The sequence below is a fragment of the Lagopus leucura genome, unplaced genomic scaffold, assembly GCF_019238085.1.
Source record: "Lagopus leucura isolate 7727_CA_CO unplaced genomic scaffold, USGS_WTPT01 Super-Scaffold_100001, whole genome shotgun sequence".
NCBI lineage: Eukaryota > Metazoa > Chordata > Aves > Galliformes > Phasianidae > Lagopus > Lagopus leucura.
Window position 1 is genome coordinate 57,862,244 of NW_024962262.1, and position 14,510 is coordinate 57,876,753.

The following is a 14,510-nucleotide window of genomic DNA, read 5'->3' on the forward strand; positions in this document are numbered from 1 at the left end:
AAGCTGACTGCATCTACGTTTGAAGCAGATTTGATAATGACCCTAAATATGGACCCAAGTGTTTCTTCTGCTGCTAACTGACCTAATGGATTTCATATTTGTATTTGCGGTATTTGTCACCACAAAATGCCAAGGAATCCTCAAGCTTGATAATGCCCCTCTCCTTACTCACTCAGCTGCAGCCCCTTACACAATACTTTGTCTGTCTGATTTACACCGAATTCCTGACAGGACCAACATACACCCTGTGTAATTCCTGACAGGACCAACATACACCCTGTGTATTCACAGTTTCACTAAATGTCAGGGATTGGAAGGGAACTTGAAAGATCATCCAGTCCAATCCCCCCGCCTTAGCAGGAACACCTAGATTAGGTCACACACGAATGTGTCCAGGCAGGTTCTGAATGTCTCCAGAGAAGGAGACCCCACAACCTCTCTGGGCAGCCCGTTCCGCTGTTCTCTTACATTCACCATAAAGAAGTTTTTTTTTCTAGTATTAATGTATTCATTTTTGATCAGATGCGGTGGAGTCTCCTTAACATCTCTGACACGTGCCCCCAGTAGACAGCAGAGCTCTCTGGAGAGGTTGTCGGGCAGCAGATGGGGGCCTCAGTGCCTCCCGGCATGGAGCCCCCAGTCACTAAGACAACGCCGGGCAACGGTGCCCAGCAGCTGCTCCCTGGCAGGGGCTCTCCATCACCCGCTGAGGTGATTCCCTGCGTCAGCATGGAACCGGAACCCCAGAGCCGATTGCATCACACAAACGTGCTGTGTTTGAGGGCCTGCAGGGTTGCCCTGGGGACCTGCCTGACAGCCCGGGGCGCATCATTCATTCTCTGTGAGGTGACACTGCAGTGTGGTGTCACAGTGGCTGCCTCATCCACCCTTGTGTCAGGGGTGGGAGCGGTGGCTCAGTCCGCTTGTGGGACCCGCAGGAAGTGGAACCAGAGAGAGCTTTGTGTCTATCTGGAGGCATCCTGCTATCATGGAGAGGCTGAGAGCCCTTCGAGGTGAGTCTCTCCACCTCTCTGGACACCACGACGCTGCCCAAGCACACGTGTGCCTCCAATGTCTGTTTAGGACGTGCCAGCAGCACTGTCCTTGCTCTGCCGAGCGCAGCTGCTCACCGTGGTTTCCCCAGTACCCCAGCAAGGGGAAAGCTCCCTCCCCTGTCCCCGCCAACCACACGCAGCCTCGTGCTGTGGGGCTGGAGGAGCGTTCCTCCCACAGCTGGCCGGGTGCTCGGCCCTGGCTCCAAGCAACACCTGCAGCAGCTGCTCTGCTCTTTCCTTCCAGGTCTCTTTGCTTGTGTGGGCTGCGTGCCCAGGCGTACGCGTCGCAGGGAGAGAAGCAGGGTGTCAAGCCCTGCCCCTACCTGCGCCGTGACCTTACTGCTTCAGCGCCTGCAAGATCAGGAGGTGAGTTGGGCACATCCAACCAGCAACCCTTGCCCTCCTGGCCCAGGGCTACGGTGCCGTGGGTGCCAGGCCCGGCAGCACATCCACAGGGCGATGGGTGGCAGCGGGCAAAGCGAGCGTGACTGATCCTTGTCCCCAGGGTGACCGAGCGCAGGCGTACTGTGAGCTGGAGAGCGCCCTGTGCCAAGACAGCAGCCGCCCGCCGTGCGGAGTGGTGAACCGGCTGCTGGCAGAGGTGTCCCGGGACCTGACGGCAGCCCAGGTGAGGGCTCACTCCCAAAGGCAAAGGGAACCAACCGCCTGCCCACGCTGGTGTTCTGCTGGCGGATGGTGGTGGCTTAGCTCTTCCAAGGGCCTCAGGCAGTCTCCTGGGCCGCGTGTCACCAGTGACTCTCTTCCAGGGCGTGACCAGCACTGTCAAGACAGCTGCCAGCAATGTCCTGGTGGCTCTGGCTCGGACGCACTTCACCTTGGTGATGGCTGAGCTCCAGAGCCACCTGAAGGCCACGGGGGACATGTCCAAGGAGTTTGTGCTCAACACCCTGAGCAAACTCTTCAGCACCTATGGTAGAGTACCCTCAACCTCCTGACATCTAGAACAACCGGGAAAGGGGTCTCTGCCCTCCGCGTGTGATCTGCATTGAGCTGGGGGATGCAGGGCTGCTCTCCACCTACCTTGCTGCCGGGACTCTGACTGTGGCCCTCTCCTTCCTCTCTGCAGCTCCACAGTGCATCCCCTTTGTGTGGCTGATGCTGGCAGGCCTGCGCAGTGTGGTGGGCCAGGTGAAGAGTGGCCAGATCCTGCGCATCGCTTGTGCTGGTGAGTGCCGGCCCCAGAGCAGCCCTGCTGCAGACTCTCACAGACTCCGTTTTCTCTCACTCTCTTAAAAAAAAAAAAAATAATAATAATAATAATAATAATAATAATAACTTATTTTTTTTAATTATTTTGTTTTTTCAGTTTTGAAACAGTGGCTGGATGGAGTCAAGAATTACTTGTCCTCAGGAATGCAATGCCCCTGGACTGCCATGGAGAAAGAGCAGATCTATGAAAACCTTCACGAGCTGCTCTTCTCTGTGGTGTGGAACTGGCAAGACTGCCAGGAGGAACAGGTGAGCACTGCTGCATTCCCAGCCCAGGATGGCAGCAGGGGCACCCATGTCGGCAGCTCTGTCTGTGCCCAGTGGGCTGAGAGCTGAGGGGTGATGAGAGGGAGTGGGCTGGCTCTGCAAAGGGCCCTGAAGTGGCTCTGTGCCAGGGAGCAGCTGCATGTCACAGCATTGTGGCATAAAGAGCTGGGGATGAGGGTATGGGGAAAAGCTGCCTGCCCTCCAGAGCGAGCCCATCTCCTGCTGGGTGTGGGGGTGTGGGGAAGGGGAAGGGAAAGGGGAAGGGGAAAGCCCTCTGTGTAGGAAGGGCAGACCTTCAGTCTTTGATGCCGGGCCTCTGCCATCCTCTCCAGGACAAACAGGCCGTCCTTGGGGCTGTGGCTGCCATGTTGGAGGTTCTCCTGCAAGAGGAGCAGCACCAAGAGCAGGTCTGGGAGCAGCTCCTCTGGCTCGTTCACCCGTGTCAGGAGATCCAAGACACTTGCAGGGTGGCCAAGGTGAGAGACATTGCGCAGGGCTCAGGGTAGACGTGGGGCCCGTGCAAATGCCACCAGGGGTCAGGGGGATGCAGGCAGGAGGCGGGGAGCCCTTGGAGAAAGAAGGAATGGGTGTTCAAGGGAGGTCTGAGGCTTCCTGAGCTCTTCAGTCAGACAAGGAACAACCCAGACAGGAGCCAGGAGGGAACCAAGAATCACTGGGGCTCATCTCCTGGGGATGGGAAGTTTCACCACCACTGTGGGGCTCTGAGTGCCTGAGGAGCTCTATGCTAACAACTGGGGGGACCACAGCCAGTTGCATCTGATGGGGGAGAAGTGGGCTGCTGGGTGGGAAATGCCTGCAAATGATGCCCAAACACGGCTCGATTGCGAGCAGAGAGACTCCCTTGGTGCCGCTGGGAGGTGGGGGATAAACAAGAACGCCTGTGCAGGAGCTTCTCCCTGCAGAGAAACAATTGGGAAACAGTTTCTCCACTCCCGAGTGGCTAGATGTGGCTTCATCCCTTTCTTCCTCTCCTGCTCTCTTGCAGAGCCTCACTATCTTCCTGGAGGCCTTAGGGGGCATTGAGTCTGTAATCCCAGGGGACAAGTTTCAGGACGTCACCAGTGCCGTGTTTTACCAGGTAAGGGGAGCCTATCCTTGCGCCCACAGCAGTTTCCCTTGTGGCTAAGTCGACTGCAAAGCTCCGAGCCCCTGAATAAGGCAGCTCAGCCTTAGCTCCTGCATGCTCAAGGCTGCTCTAGAGCCGTGCATGTACTCCCGGGGATGCCCTGGGGTGGGCTGGGTTTGTCTGCCTGTCCTCTTCCCGAGAGTGCCCAGGGAGACGAGAGCGGGCAGCACAGTGTCTTTTCCGTCCTCAGTGCTGATGTGATTGTATCAAATGGACCTTGTTCCCACAGCTCTATGACGACAGCAAGCAGCACAGCGAGGCTGATCGTGCACAGCTGACCCACTGCATCATGCTGCAGGGTAAGGAGAGGAGCTTTGGCCATGCTTGGCGCTGCCCTGGCCAAAACCTCTCTCACAAACCTCAGGAATGGGCGTGAGGTTCTTGCTAACATAGCGTGGGATTTCCTCCCTGCAGCCCGGATCTGCCCAGAGGAAACCATCCTGTTTCTGCAGTCGCAGCTGGGCGATGACTGGGAGCCTGGATGCGTGGCAGCCCTGGGTCTGCTGGGTGCTCTGGCTCGCTCTGATGGTCAGTACCACGGGTTGGTCAGTACCACGCGTTGGGACTGCCAGGGCTCCCTTCTGCCATCTGCGTTGTGGCTCCGCTCATGCTTTTGCGCATCTCTTGCAGAGCCCATGATGACGGAGATGCTGCCCCAGGTCGTCGAGGCTGTGCAGCGTCTGTGCAGCGACCCCAGCATCCGGGTGAGCTGGTTTGGGAAAAGAAAGCGCTGTCGGGGTGGTGATGCTGCTGCCAGCACAGGCAGGGCTGGGGTGACTAGAGAGGTGCTGGGGCATTGACCAGACGGTCATGATGGCTCCTGTGGGGAGAGCAGGCAGAGTGGAGCAGGCAGGTCCCTGTGCTGTGCATGGGAAGCGCACAGCCTGGTGTTAAGGCCTGGCCCTCATCTCAGTAGCTAAAGCCTCTCCAGTGCTCTTGGTGTCTCTGCTCATGCCCAAAGGGCTGCCCCGATGAGCAGGTGGCTTCCCTTTGCCTTCTGACCAGGAAAATCACACCCATAATTGACCCCTTGCAGGTGCGGACGGCTATTCTGTATTTCATCAAGGATCTGCTCAGTTCAAACACCCGGAGCTGCTCAGCCTGGGATGTGGTGGGGCACATCTTCAGGGAGTTCAGCCGCGTCACAGGAAGAAGGGTAAGGGCAGTGGGCAGCATCTTCCTTTGGAAGACCCGTGCTGCTCAGAGGCTGCTATACAGAAGCACCGCTGGGGCCACACCTGAGCCTCCTGAGAGGCTCCTGAGAACTGAGCATAACCAGTGTTTCAACACCACTGTTGTGCAGGCAGCCGGAGACCTTTCTGCCCGGGAAGCCCAGGAAGAAGGAGCTCTCCAGGAGCTGTGCATGGACATCCTGGGATCACTGGACGTCTCTGTGAGAGGGATGTCCAAAGTAAGTCACGCTCTGCCCCGCTGCTGCTCCCTGCCCCTGCACCACGTGTTCCTCGTCCCATTCCAAGACCCCAGGTCTCTCCTCCAATGTGCTCTGAAGCACACAGGACTCGGGGAAATTCACAGAGTCCTCTTCCTCTCCGAGCAGAGGCAGGAATGCTGACCTGCTCAACTGCCTCGTTCCCTACAGCTCCTGTGGCCGCGGCTGCTGTTGTTTGTGGTGCCAGCGCAGTACACAGGCATGCTGATCCCAGTCTCCCGCTGTGTCTGTGCCCTGGCTGAGAGAGAGGAGCTGACAGGACGGCGCATAGAACACCTGGATCCCCATTTCGTCAGCTCCATGTTTCAAGGTAGGAGCAAAAACTCCCCCAGTGAGCTCTGCTGACCTGTGGTAGCACCCAGAAGGGACAGCGGAGGTGTGCGTGGCTGGGCACGCAGTGTCTTGGAGTCTTACTCAGCACTTTTTTCTCTTTGCAGGCCCACTGCTGACGCCCCAGACACTGCTGGCACGACTGCTGGTGAGTAGATGCTCCAGAGGCCGGTTCTACGAGCACTCAGGAGGAAGCAGTGTGGCCATGGGCAGTGCTGTTGGCTGCTCCTTGCCTGCCAGAGAAGAGCCACGCTGCTTCCATCCTGGGGGGAAGCCGTTGCTCTTGCTGCAGAAGTGACCCTGCTTTTTCTTGCTCTCGCTCAGGTGGTGGCAGGCAGCCCTGGTGCAGGCAGCAGACTCCAAGCTGCTGCCTTACTGCTGATGAAAAACCTCCACGGCAGGTTCCACAGAGCTGTGGGGGCCATGTGGGCTACTGAGATCCCCCTGCTGCTGCAGTGTCTTGAAGGTAAAGTACTGGAGGGGAGGAAGAGGCAGAGGCAGGGAAGGGAAGGGGGGGAGTGAAAATGCAGCTCTGTAGCATGGCAGAGGGGAAGCACTGCCTGCAGCCCAGTTCTTGCTCTGCTGCTGTTCCCATTCCTGGGAGTCAGCACTGAGGCCCAGGGACCTATCCCACCAGAGATCTGCCCATTCCAGGACATGGATGGGCCCTTCATGTCCCCTCAGACAGCAGCCTTGGCGCACTTAGTTCCATGTTCCTGTGGAGGCAGTGTTTGTGGGGAGGGACAGGTCATTGTGGAGGGGGTGCAGGTCCCAGCTTGGCTGTGTCAAGTGCCCAGGCCAAGCCAGGTTTGCAGCAGCTCTTCTTCTGTGCCTTGATCCCAAGTAAGGGTCTTTGTCTTCCTATTGCTGTGCAGGGAAAGATGAGAGCTTCCCGGACACTGCCGAGTTTGAGCGCCGTCTGCTAAAGGTACAGCATTGCCGGGAGGCGCGGTGCAGAGAAGTGCTTGCCTGCCCCAAGTAGCCCCGCTCCCACGTGAGCCACTGTGGGGCAGGAACAGCCTCTCAAGCGCTGCTGCGGAGCGGCCGCACGCCTTTGTGGCGCTGCCTCTTCCGCTCTGTCCCAAGCCCAGGGGGGTCTTAGGAGAAGAGGGCGGGCGGCTTTAATGGAGGGAACGCTGGGGGAGCTGGGAGAGGGACTGTTCTTCCAGGCACCTCTCCCCAGAGGGCTGCAGCAACTTGGGAGCGAGGGAAGAGGCAAAGGGCAAGGGAACATTGTCTTCTCCTGTTCTCCGACAGTTTCTGAGGGTGTCGCTGGACACAATAGAGGAGAAGGCATGGATCGAGGCCCTGAGCTGTGAGCTGAGCCAGCGGCTGAGCAGCTCTGCCAGCAGCTCTGCAGAAAAGGTGAGTTCCCCCCGGCTCTACCCAGCGGTGCAGCTGCAGGTGTCCAGCTGGGGCTGGGGCTGCAGCTGGTGCTCTGCCCTTGCGGGATGCTGATGCTGCTTCTCCAGTCTATGCCCCCCAAAGGGCCTTTCCCTGCAATCTGCCCAGGGATGGCTAAAGCTCGGCCCCGCAGCTGCTCTCAGCAACCGCCAGGGAGCTTGGCTCCTTCCCACCTGGCCCTCCACCAGCAGGTTAAGCTGCTGCCACATCTCAGCTTCTTCCTTCCCTTCCCGTGCAGTCATTCCTGTACAAGGCTCTGGGCACGGTGCTGGGATCCTGTCAGGGAGTCCTCCACGTGCAGGAGAAGCTGCTGCAGCACCTGGAGGAGGCAAATGCAGAGGAGCCATGTGAGGCCCAGGTGAGCTCTCCTCTCCTCCAGCTCCTGTGAGCATCCCCGCTCTGGCCCTGGGGCAGAGGCCTTCTCCTGGCCCTGCTCCAGGCCTTTCAACCTCCGCACTGCTGTAGATTGAGGCCTGTAGATTCAGGCCTGTGCCAACGGCCCCTTGTTCTTTTGTGCAGGGAATCATCTCTCTTCTCAGCCATGCTGCTGAGAACAACTTCCACACAGTCCTGGCCACGCTCACCATGTTTGCGTCCAGGCTGTGCAAAGGCCGCAATGCCAGGATTTCCAGGCGCAAGAAGGTAAAGCGTTACAGGTTTCCATCTTGGCATTCTTCTGCCTTATTTTCCCTGCAGCTCCTGCCTTGGGAGCCCAGGTGCATCGCAGGGCACTGGGGGCCGTTAGCGAGTGTCTCAAGGCATTTCTTCCCACACAGATGGAGCTGGACAGCACGAGAGCTCATGCCACACGCAGCGCTCTCATGCTCGCCCACGGCAGCATGGCACTGCGTGCCTCCAAGGAACAGCTGCTCGCCCACCTGGAGGGAGACATCGTGGGCAACGTCCTGATGCTCTACAGCTGCAGCTGCCGGGTGAGAGCTCAAAGTGTGCCAGGGTGTCAGAGCGCCCAGCTGCAGCCTGTCCACATGGGGGGATGCTGAGATGGGCCTTCCCTTTCCAAAGGTCCCTCGGGGAACTGTTTGTGCCCAGATAAAGATCCAAGCCCTTCCCTTAGCGTTGTCCCCACGTGTGTCCCTTGCAGCCCTTGTCCCTTCCCGCAGTTCAAAGAATGTTCTTCTCTCTTGCTCCTCAGGACTTGCAGAACAACCTCGCGCTGGTGCAGAGCATCACCGACTGCAGCTCTGCCTACCAAGCTGTGGGTGATTCTACAAGCTTTAACCCCTCCTTGAAGAGCAAGCTGCTGGAGATCCTGATGGTGAGTGCCTGGAGACAGGGCTGTCTGCAGAGGAGTTCTGGGCTGCGCCACAAGGCTTGCTTCCCTGGGGGCATGCAGGTGTCCAGCAGCCACACGTCTCCAGCTGGTGGGGACCTTGGGTGCTGGCAGGCAGCGGCTGGGCAGCGGGCTGGGTGCACCAGCTGCTGCATCCTGCACTGCTTCCATGGGAAAGTGATGGGGCTGGTGTGTGGCAGTTGTGCCTGTCTCAGGGCCGGGTGGAACAGCTCTTGTGTGCCCCTTGCCCACTTTGACACTGTCTCTCCGGGACTTGCAGGACCTGATGAAGAAGTATTACTCGGGCATGCCTGTCTCCCCAGTGCCTCTCAAGGTGGTTCTGGCCCTGGAGCAGTTGAGGTAAGGGCTGAGGTTGCAAGTCAGGATGGTGATCCCCATTTTGGGTAGCTCCTGAGGGCCTGGAGGGGTCGGGGGGGGAGGAGCCACATCTACAGCAGGAGAGACGGCTGGTCTGTTGTGCCCAGCAAAGCTGAGGTTCTGGGCAGGGAGAAAGGCCCTGGTGCTCCTGTCCCCTAGCAGGGAAGAGAGGGAGAGCTGGGGTCTCCTTCCCTCCAGAGCGGGAGGTGGTTCACTGCTGCCGGGGAGGAGGTGGGCGCTGCTGGAGCTGAAGGCAGTGCTCAGCAGCATGAGCTGGGTGGGGTATTGGCTTTGTAAGCTGTCAATTAGGAGAAACTCAGATGTTGTCTGAACCAGCCTGGAGAGGTAAAGAGCCTTTCTGATTTCTCTTCCTGTTTTCCTCCTCTCAGCAAGCTGAAGCCCTCTTCTGAAAGCAAGGACCTGCGTGAGATGCTGGTCCTGTGCTGCAAAAACATCGTGACACACCCTTCAGCAGAGATGATGCTGAAGATCAGGAAGTCACAGCAAGCAGCACAGTACCTGCAGGTAACCTACCGTAACTTTCCCGGCCACCTCTCTGTCGGAACCCTACCTCAGCACACACAACCTCTGCTCCGGCAGCAGCTGTGATGCTACACGTCACTCCCCTCTTCTGCTTTCAGCTTCAGCAAACATCACTGAGAGCTCTGGGCCGGCTCATGGTGGTCCTGCTGGAGACAGAGCCCAGCGGTGGCTTCTTCCAGAACATAGTCCATGTGAGTATTCTTGGGGCAAGGGAGAAAGCATGGTGCCTGTCAATAGCAGGGGCAGAGATCTGGGGACTGAGAGGAGGATCAGAGGGGGAGAAATCTCCTGCTGATGTGCCAGCTCACTGCGAGCTGAAATGGGCAGAGAAATGGGCCCTGCAGGGGGAAAGCAGGAGCCAGCCCCTGGAGGCCACAGCCGAGGAAAAGCTCCTGGGTTAGGAGGCAGGAGTGTCTGCAGAGAGCGGGGCAGCAGTGCCGGTGCTCAGTGAGGCAGGAGGCCACATGGAGCAACAGGGCAGGCCTTAAGGGAAAGTGCTGGGAAAGGAGGGACAGGGAGAGGGGTGGCAGCAAGGGAAAGAAAAGACGTCCTCAGTGAGACAGATGCTCTACCCCAGGTCCTGCAGAAATCAATGGTATCGAGCAACGTGTGGGAGCGCAAGAGGGCCCTGCAGACCTGCTCCCAGCTGCTGGCTGTTTGTGAAGAGCTTCAAGTGAGTAAAGAGCCCCACCGCGTGCCCCCTGCTCCCTCCCCAGCGCCCCTGAGCTGGAAGGTGAGCTCTGCCCAGCTGTGCATGCTGTGTCACGGCATGGGAAAGGCACAGATGGGAGAAGCTGGGAAGAGCTGGGGCCGTCTACAGCTTTGTTCCTGCCTCTCACCCCTGCAGAGAGGAGACGCCTGTGAGCACTTTGGCTCCTTGGCGGGATTGCTGGCGCCTCTGACGTGTGACCCCATGCCCGCATCCCGCCAGCTGGCTGTCACCTGTCTGAGCTCCCTTCTGCGAATCCAAGGTGAGTGGAGCAGGCGTGCTCCAGCCCTCTGCCCTCCTCCATAGAACTACCAGAGCCCCACGGGCTGGGCCCTGTTTACAGGAGAGAGAGGCACCGTGCACAGCTCTCTTCTTGTCCCCATCCTGTCCTCTGTCTTTCCCCCGTGGAAAGCAGTTTCATTTCCAGAAGCATGACTTCCCTTTTCTCCCTGTGCTCTTTCCAGCCAAAGCGACCAACACAGACATCGAGACGGGTGACATCGGGGGCCTGTGCGAGGGGCTGCATGCCTGCAGCATCGCCTCTCAGCTCCAGACCACATCCAAAATGGCCATGGTATGTGGACCCAAGAAGGGGTGGTGTGATCTCTGTGGGTAGGCTTCTGCACGACCCTGTGCTGCTCCCAGCCTCTCACACTGTTTCCAAAATGAGCTGTTCCCGAGTGCTCTTTTCCCAGTGCAAGTAGCAGGAGGCTCTGAGCTATGTCTGGCCTTCAGGCACCCAGTGCAAGGCTCTGACTCCATGATGTGCGTTTGTGTGTGTGTGTGCACTTGCATGCATGTGTGATTGTGGCTGCTGGGAGGTAGGCTTTGCATGTAAGCAAACACCATGGGTGCAGAAGCTGAGAGAAGGCTCAACCGCCTTCCGTATAAACAGCAGGGTACAGACAGCTGCAGCAGAGCAGTGATGAGATCTCTCCCGCTTCTCATTTCTCTGCAGATCGTGTGCAGGAACTTCCCCCTAGAACGCACCGTTGACTTTATGACTGCCATCAAGGAGACCATCCGGAAAGCCAACGGAGTGCGTGTGCGTGCGTGTGGGAAGTGGATGACCACCTTCCTGCAGATGCACGGGAAGGACATCTGTTGGAACGTAAGAGACTTTCCTTCACGTGTCTTGGACTTTTGCTGGCTGTTGCACTATGACTTGTGCCGTTTGCCCCTTGTGCTCAGGGCATGGAGACCAGGGTAGCTGGCATGAAATTCAGGCTTAGGACTTGGCAGCATGTCAAGGGAGCAGGCACTGCTCATGCGCTGAATGTCCATGGTTGGGCCCTGCAGAGTGCAGGATGCAGCAAGTCATTCTTTCTCCCCTTCTTCTCTCAGGTGCCTCCGATCCTCTACATCCTGCGCAGCATCACATCGTTTACGCAGCAGAGCACGTTCCTGCCCTTCCTGTGCCAGGCGGTGGTCATCCTCACCCGCTGTCACACTGAGGCCGTGATGAGCAACTTCTCCCGGCCGCTTGGGCCAACGGACAGGTACTGGCACTCCCGCCTTTGCAGTTGCTGCAGAGGGATGTAGGGAGGAGGCAGCTTTTCTTTTTTGTGAATAGTCTCAAGTTGCGACTCTACTTTTTCTAGTGAGACATGGAGGAGAATAAGAGAATTTTGTCTTCAGCGATGGAGCCAATAGAAAAAAGAAGAAAGGATAAGAAAGGAAGGGAGGAGAGGAAAGGAGCAGGGAAGGAAAAAGGGAATGAAAAGGGAAATTTAAAAGGAGAAAAGGAGAAAAGAAGAGAACGAACAAAGAAGATGAGCTTAAAAATTGTACTATTTATTATAAATAAATACATACATACATACGTACATAAATACATAATTAAATAGTAGTTTTTTTTTTAACCAAGTCTTTATTTTAATAGCTGCTGTCTCTTCTCCATACCAGTTACAGAATCACAGTCACCAAATGTCAGGGACTGGAAGAAACCTCAAAAACTCATCTAATCTAATCCCCCTGCTGGGAACACCTAGATTAGGTCACACAGGAATGTGTCCAAGCAGGTTTTGAATGTCTCCACAGAGGGAGACCCCACAACCTCTCTGGACAGCCCGTTCCAATATTCTGTTACCATTACCATGAAGTTTTTTTCTAGCATTAATGTGGAACCTCTCATGTTCCAGCTTGTACCCATTGCCCTTATCCTGCCACTGGATGTCACTGAGAAAAGCCTGGCTCCATCCTCCTGACGGACATCCTTTACATATTTATAAGCGTTCATTAGGTCACCTCTCAGTCTCCTCCAAGCCAAAGCTTCCTCAGACTTTCCTCGTAAGGGAGATGCTCTGGTCCCTTCATCATCTTTGTGGCTCTGTGCTGGACTCTCTCAAGCAGTTCCCTGTCCTTCTTGAACAGAGGGGCCCAGAACTGGACACAATACTTCAGATGCGGTCTCACCAGGGCAGAGTAGAGAAGCAGGATAACCTCTTTTGACCTCCTAACCATGCCCCTTCTAGTATGTCCCAGGGTGCCATTGGCCTTCTTGGCCACAAGGGCAGAGTGCTGGCTCATGGTCACCCTGCTGTCCCCCAGGACCCGCAGGTCCCTTTCCCCTACGCTGCTCTCCAACAGGTCAGTCCCTAACCTATACTGGTATATGGGGTCGTTCTTGCCCAGATACAAGTCCCTACGCTTGCCCTTGTTGTATTTCATTCAAGTTCTCCCCGCCCAACTCTCCGCCTGTCTAGGTCTCGCTGGGTGGCAGCACAGCCTTCAGGCATGTCAGCCACTCCTCCCAGTTCTGTGGCATCAGCAAGCCTGCTCACAGTGCGCTTTACTGCCTCAGTAGAGGTTTTAGGCTACTACTCCTTGTGCTCTTGCTACACACCATCGAAAAGAGCCTGGCCTCACTCATTTGCCTCCCACCTTCCTTTAGTTATAAATAGTTGTATATAACATTTATGTGTAATAGTGATAAATATTTGCCAGATCCCCTCTCAGTGTCCTTTTCCCCAGGCTGAACGGAGCGCGGTTACTCAGCCTTTCCTCACATGGGAGGCCCCCAGTCATCCTTGTGGTCGTCCTCTGCTGGACTCCTTCTAGGAGGTCCCTGTCTTTTAACTTCACTTAATTGAAGTGCCCAGAACTGGGCACAGCAGTGTAAATGTGGCCTCACCAGTGCAGAGCAGAGGGGGAGGATCACCTCCCTCGACGTGCTGGCCAAGCTCTTTTGATGCCAACATGCATTTGGGCAATTCCTCATGGGCCACTTTAACTTTCTGTCAGTTTCCAAGAAAATTGTTTCAGAGCTTTTCAGGGACTGCTATATGCTTGCATCCTGTGCAAGAAGGTGATATTAATGCCTAATTCACCTAAGTGCGATTTTGCCTTTCTTGAGTATGTTGTTACTACTACTTTTAAGTTGTTTAGGATAATATTAGTGCTTGAAGAGATAATGGGTTTTTGGTTGTTATTGTTGTTTGGGAGTTTATTGTTCTCGTGCATTTTATGGCATGTATTTCTCAAAGCTTTTAATCATTATTTTACCATTTTATTTATCATCATTTATTTATCATTTTGTCTTAATTTTATCATATCTGTAACTTGCTTTTTTATGTTATTATATAATTGTGAACTTAGTCAGTTTTTCAAGAGAGAAGCAAATTCTCGGTGCAGCACAAAAAAGGTCTTCTACTAATCTATCACACATGGCAAGGAAATAATAAATGAGTCAGAACATAGAGGTTTAAGGCTATCCTACGATAGGCCTCCGATCAAAGTCTAGGTTCTGACCACCTGCTTCAGTCACCGAAGTCTCAGTCAGTGACTTCACTCCAGAGGTGTCGACAGAGTTTGGGCATCCAAGCTAAGCATCAGTGTTCCCTATACAGCCAGTAGAAAGCTGGAGAGTCGGAAAATCAGTTCTGGAAGATTTGAAGTGCTTGAACAAGTTGCCAGCTTTGCTATTGTCTGTGTACAGAATGAACAGCAGCAAATAAAGTACCACCTCCTCTGTGCTATGAAAAATGAGGTTGCTGCCTGCAAACTGTCTCCTGCAAGAGGCTCCTGCAGCATTGTGACTCCTAAGCTCTGCCTGGGAATCACTTGAGAGAGCATTTAGATCTGGTCCATGACAAAGCATGTCTGTGGCGCTGCTCAGCACTCCTGCTCATTGTTTGGGCTGTTGGAGAAGAACCATCTTTGCATGGAAATAAAGAGAAGCATACGAAGAATGAAATGATATTTTAAGGTGGGTTAGGAAAATGTTATTTGCTTTAACATACATCAGTACTTCCATGGACATCGGGAGCCTGTGTGAGGGGCTGCATGCCCACAGCACTGTCTCTCATCTCCAGATCTCATCCAAAACTGCAAGCTTAAGCGGATCCAAAAAGGGGTAGTGGGATTTCAGTAGAGGCTTCTGTACAACCCTATGCTGCTTCCAGCCTCTTATGCCATTTGCAGATTGAGCTGTCACCCTGAGACTGCTTTTCTCAGCAAGTAGCAGGAGGCTCTGAGCTATATCTGGCCTTCAGGCACCCAGTGCATGGAGCTGATGACATGACATGCATTTGTGTGTGTGTGACTGTGTGTGCATGAGAAGAAAGAAAAGAAAGAGAGGAGAAAGAGAAAGGAAAAGGGATAGGGAAAGGGAAAGGGAAAGGGAAAGGGAAAAAGAAAATGGAAAGGGAAAAAGAAAATGGAAAGGGAAAGGGAAAGGGAAAGGGAAAGGGAAAGGGAAAGGGAAA

The 14,510-nt window shown here is 55.3% G+C and overlaps 1 protein-coding gene across 1 annotated transcript; it reads left to right on the forward strand.

Annotated features, from left to right (window-relative positions):
• Positions 1-1,748: 1,748 nt before the first annotated feature.
• Positions 1,749-11,524, forward strand: LOC122177420 (maestro heat-like repeat-containing protein family member 2B). Its single transcript, XM_042866798.1, has 29 exons — positions 1,749-1,754; positions 1,823-1,988; positions 2,143-2,241; positions 2,383-2,534; positions 2,885-3,028; positions 3,559-3,651; positions 3,929-3,998; positions 4,114-4,227; positions 4,330-4,403; positions 4,736-4,855; positions 5,003-5,110; positions 5,300-5,459; positions 5,587-5,627; positions 5,804-5,945; positions 6,355-6,407; positions 6,737-6,844; positions 7,122-7,241; positions 7,403-7,525; positions 7,660-7,815; positions 8,037-8,159; positions 8,455-8,534; positions 8,942-9,077; positions 9,194-9,286; positions 9,673-9,768; positions 9,943-10,066; positions 10,269-10,378; positions 10,763-10,915; positions 11,149-11,303; positions 11,406-11,524. The coding sequence occupies exons 1-29, from the start codon at positions 1,749-1,751 to the stop codon at positions 11,455-11,457; spliced, it is 3,171 nt and encodes a 1,056-aa protein (XP_042722732.1). The 3' UTR covers positions 11,458-11,524.
• Positions 11,525-14,510: the final 2,986 nt, after the last annotated feature.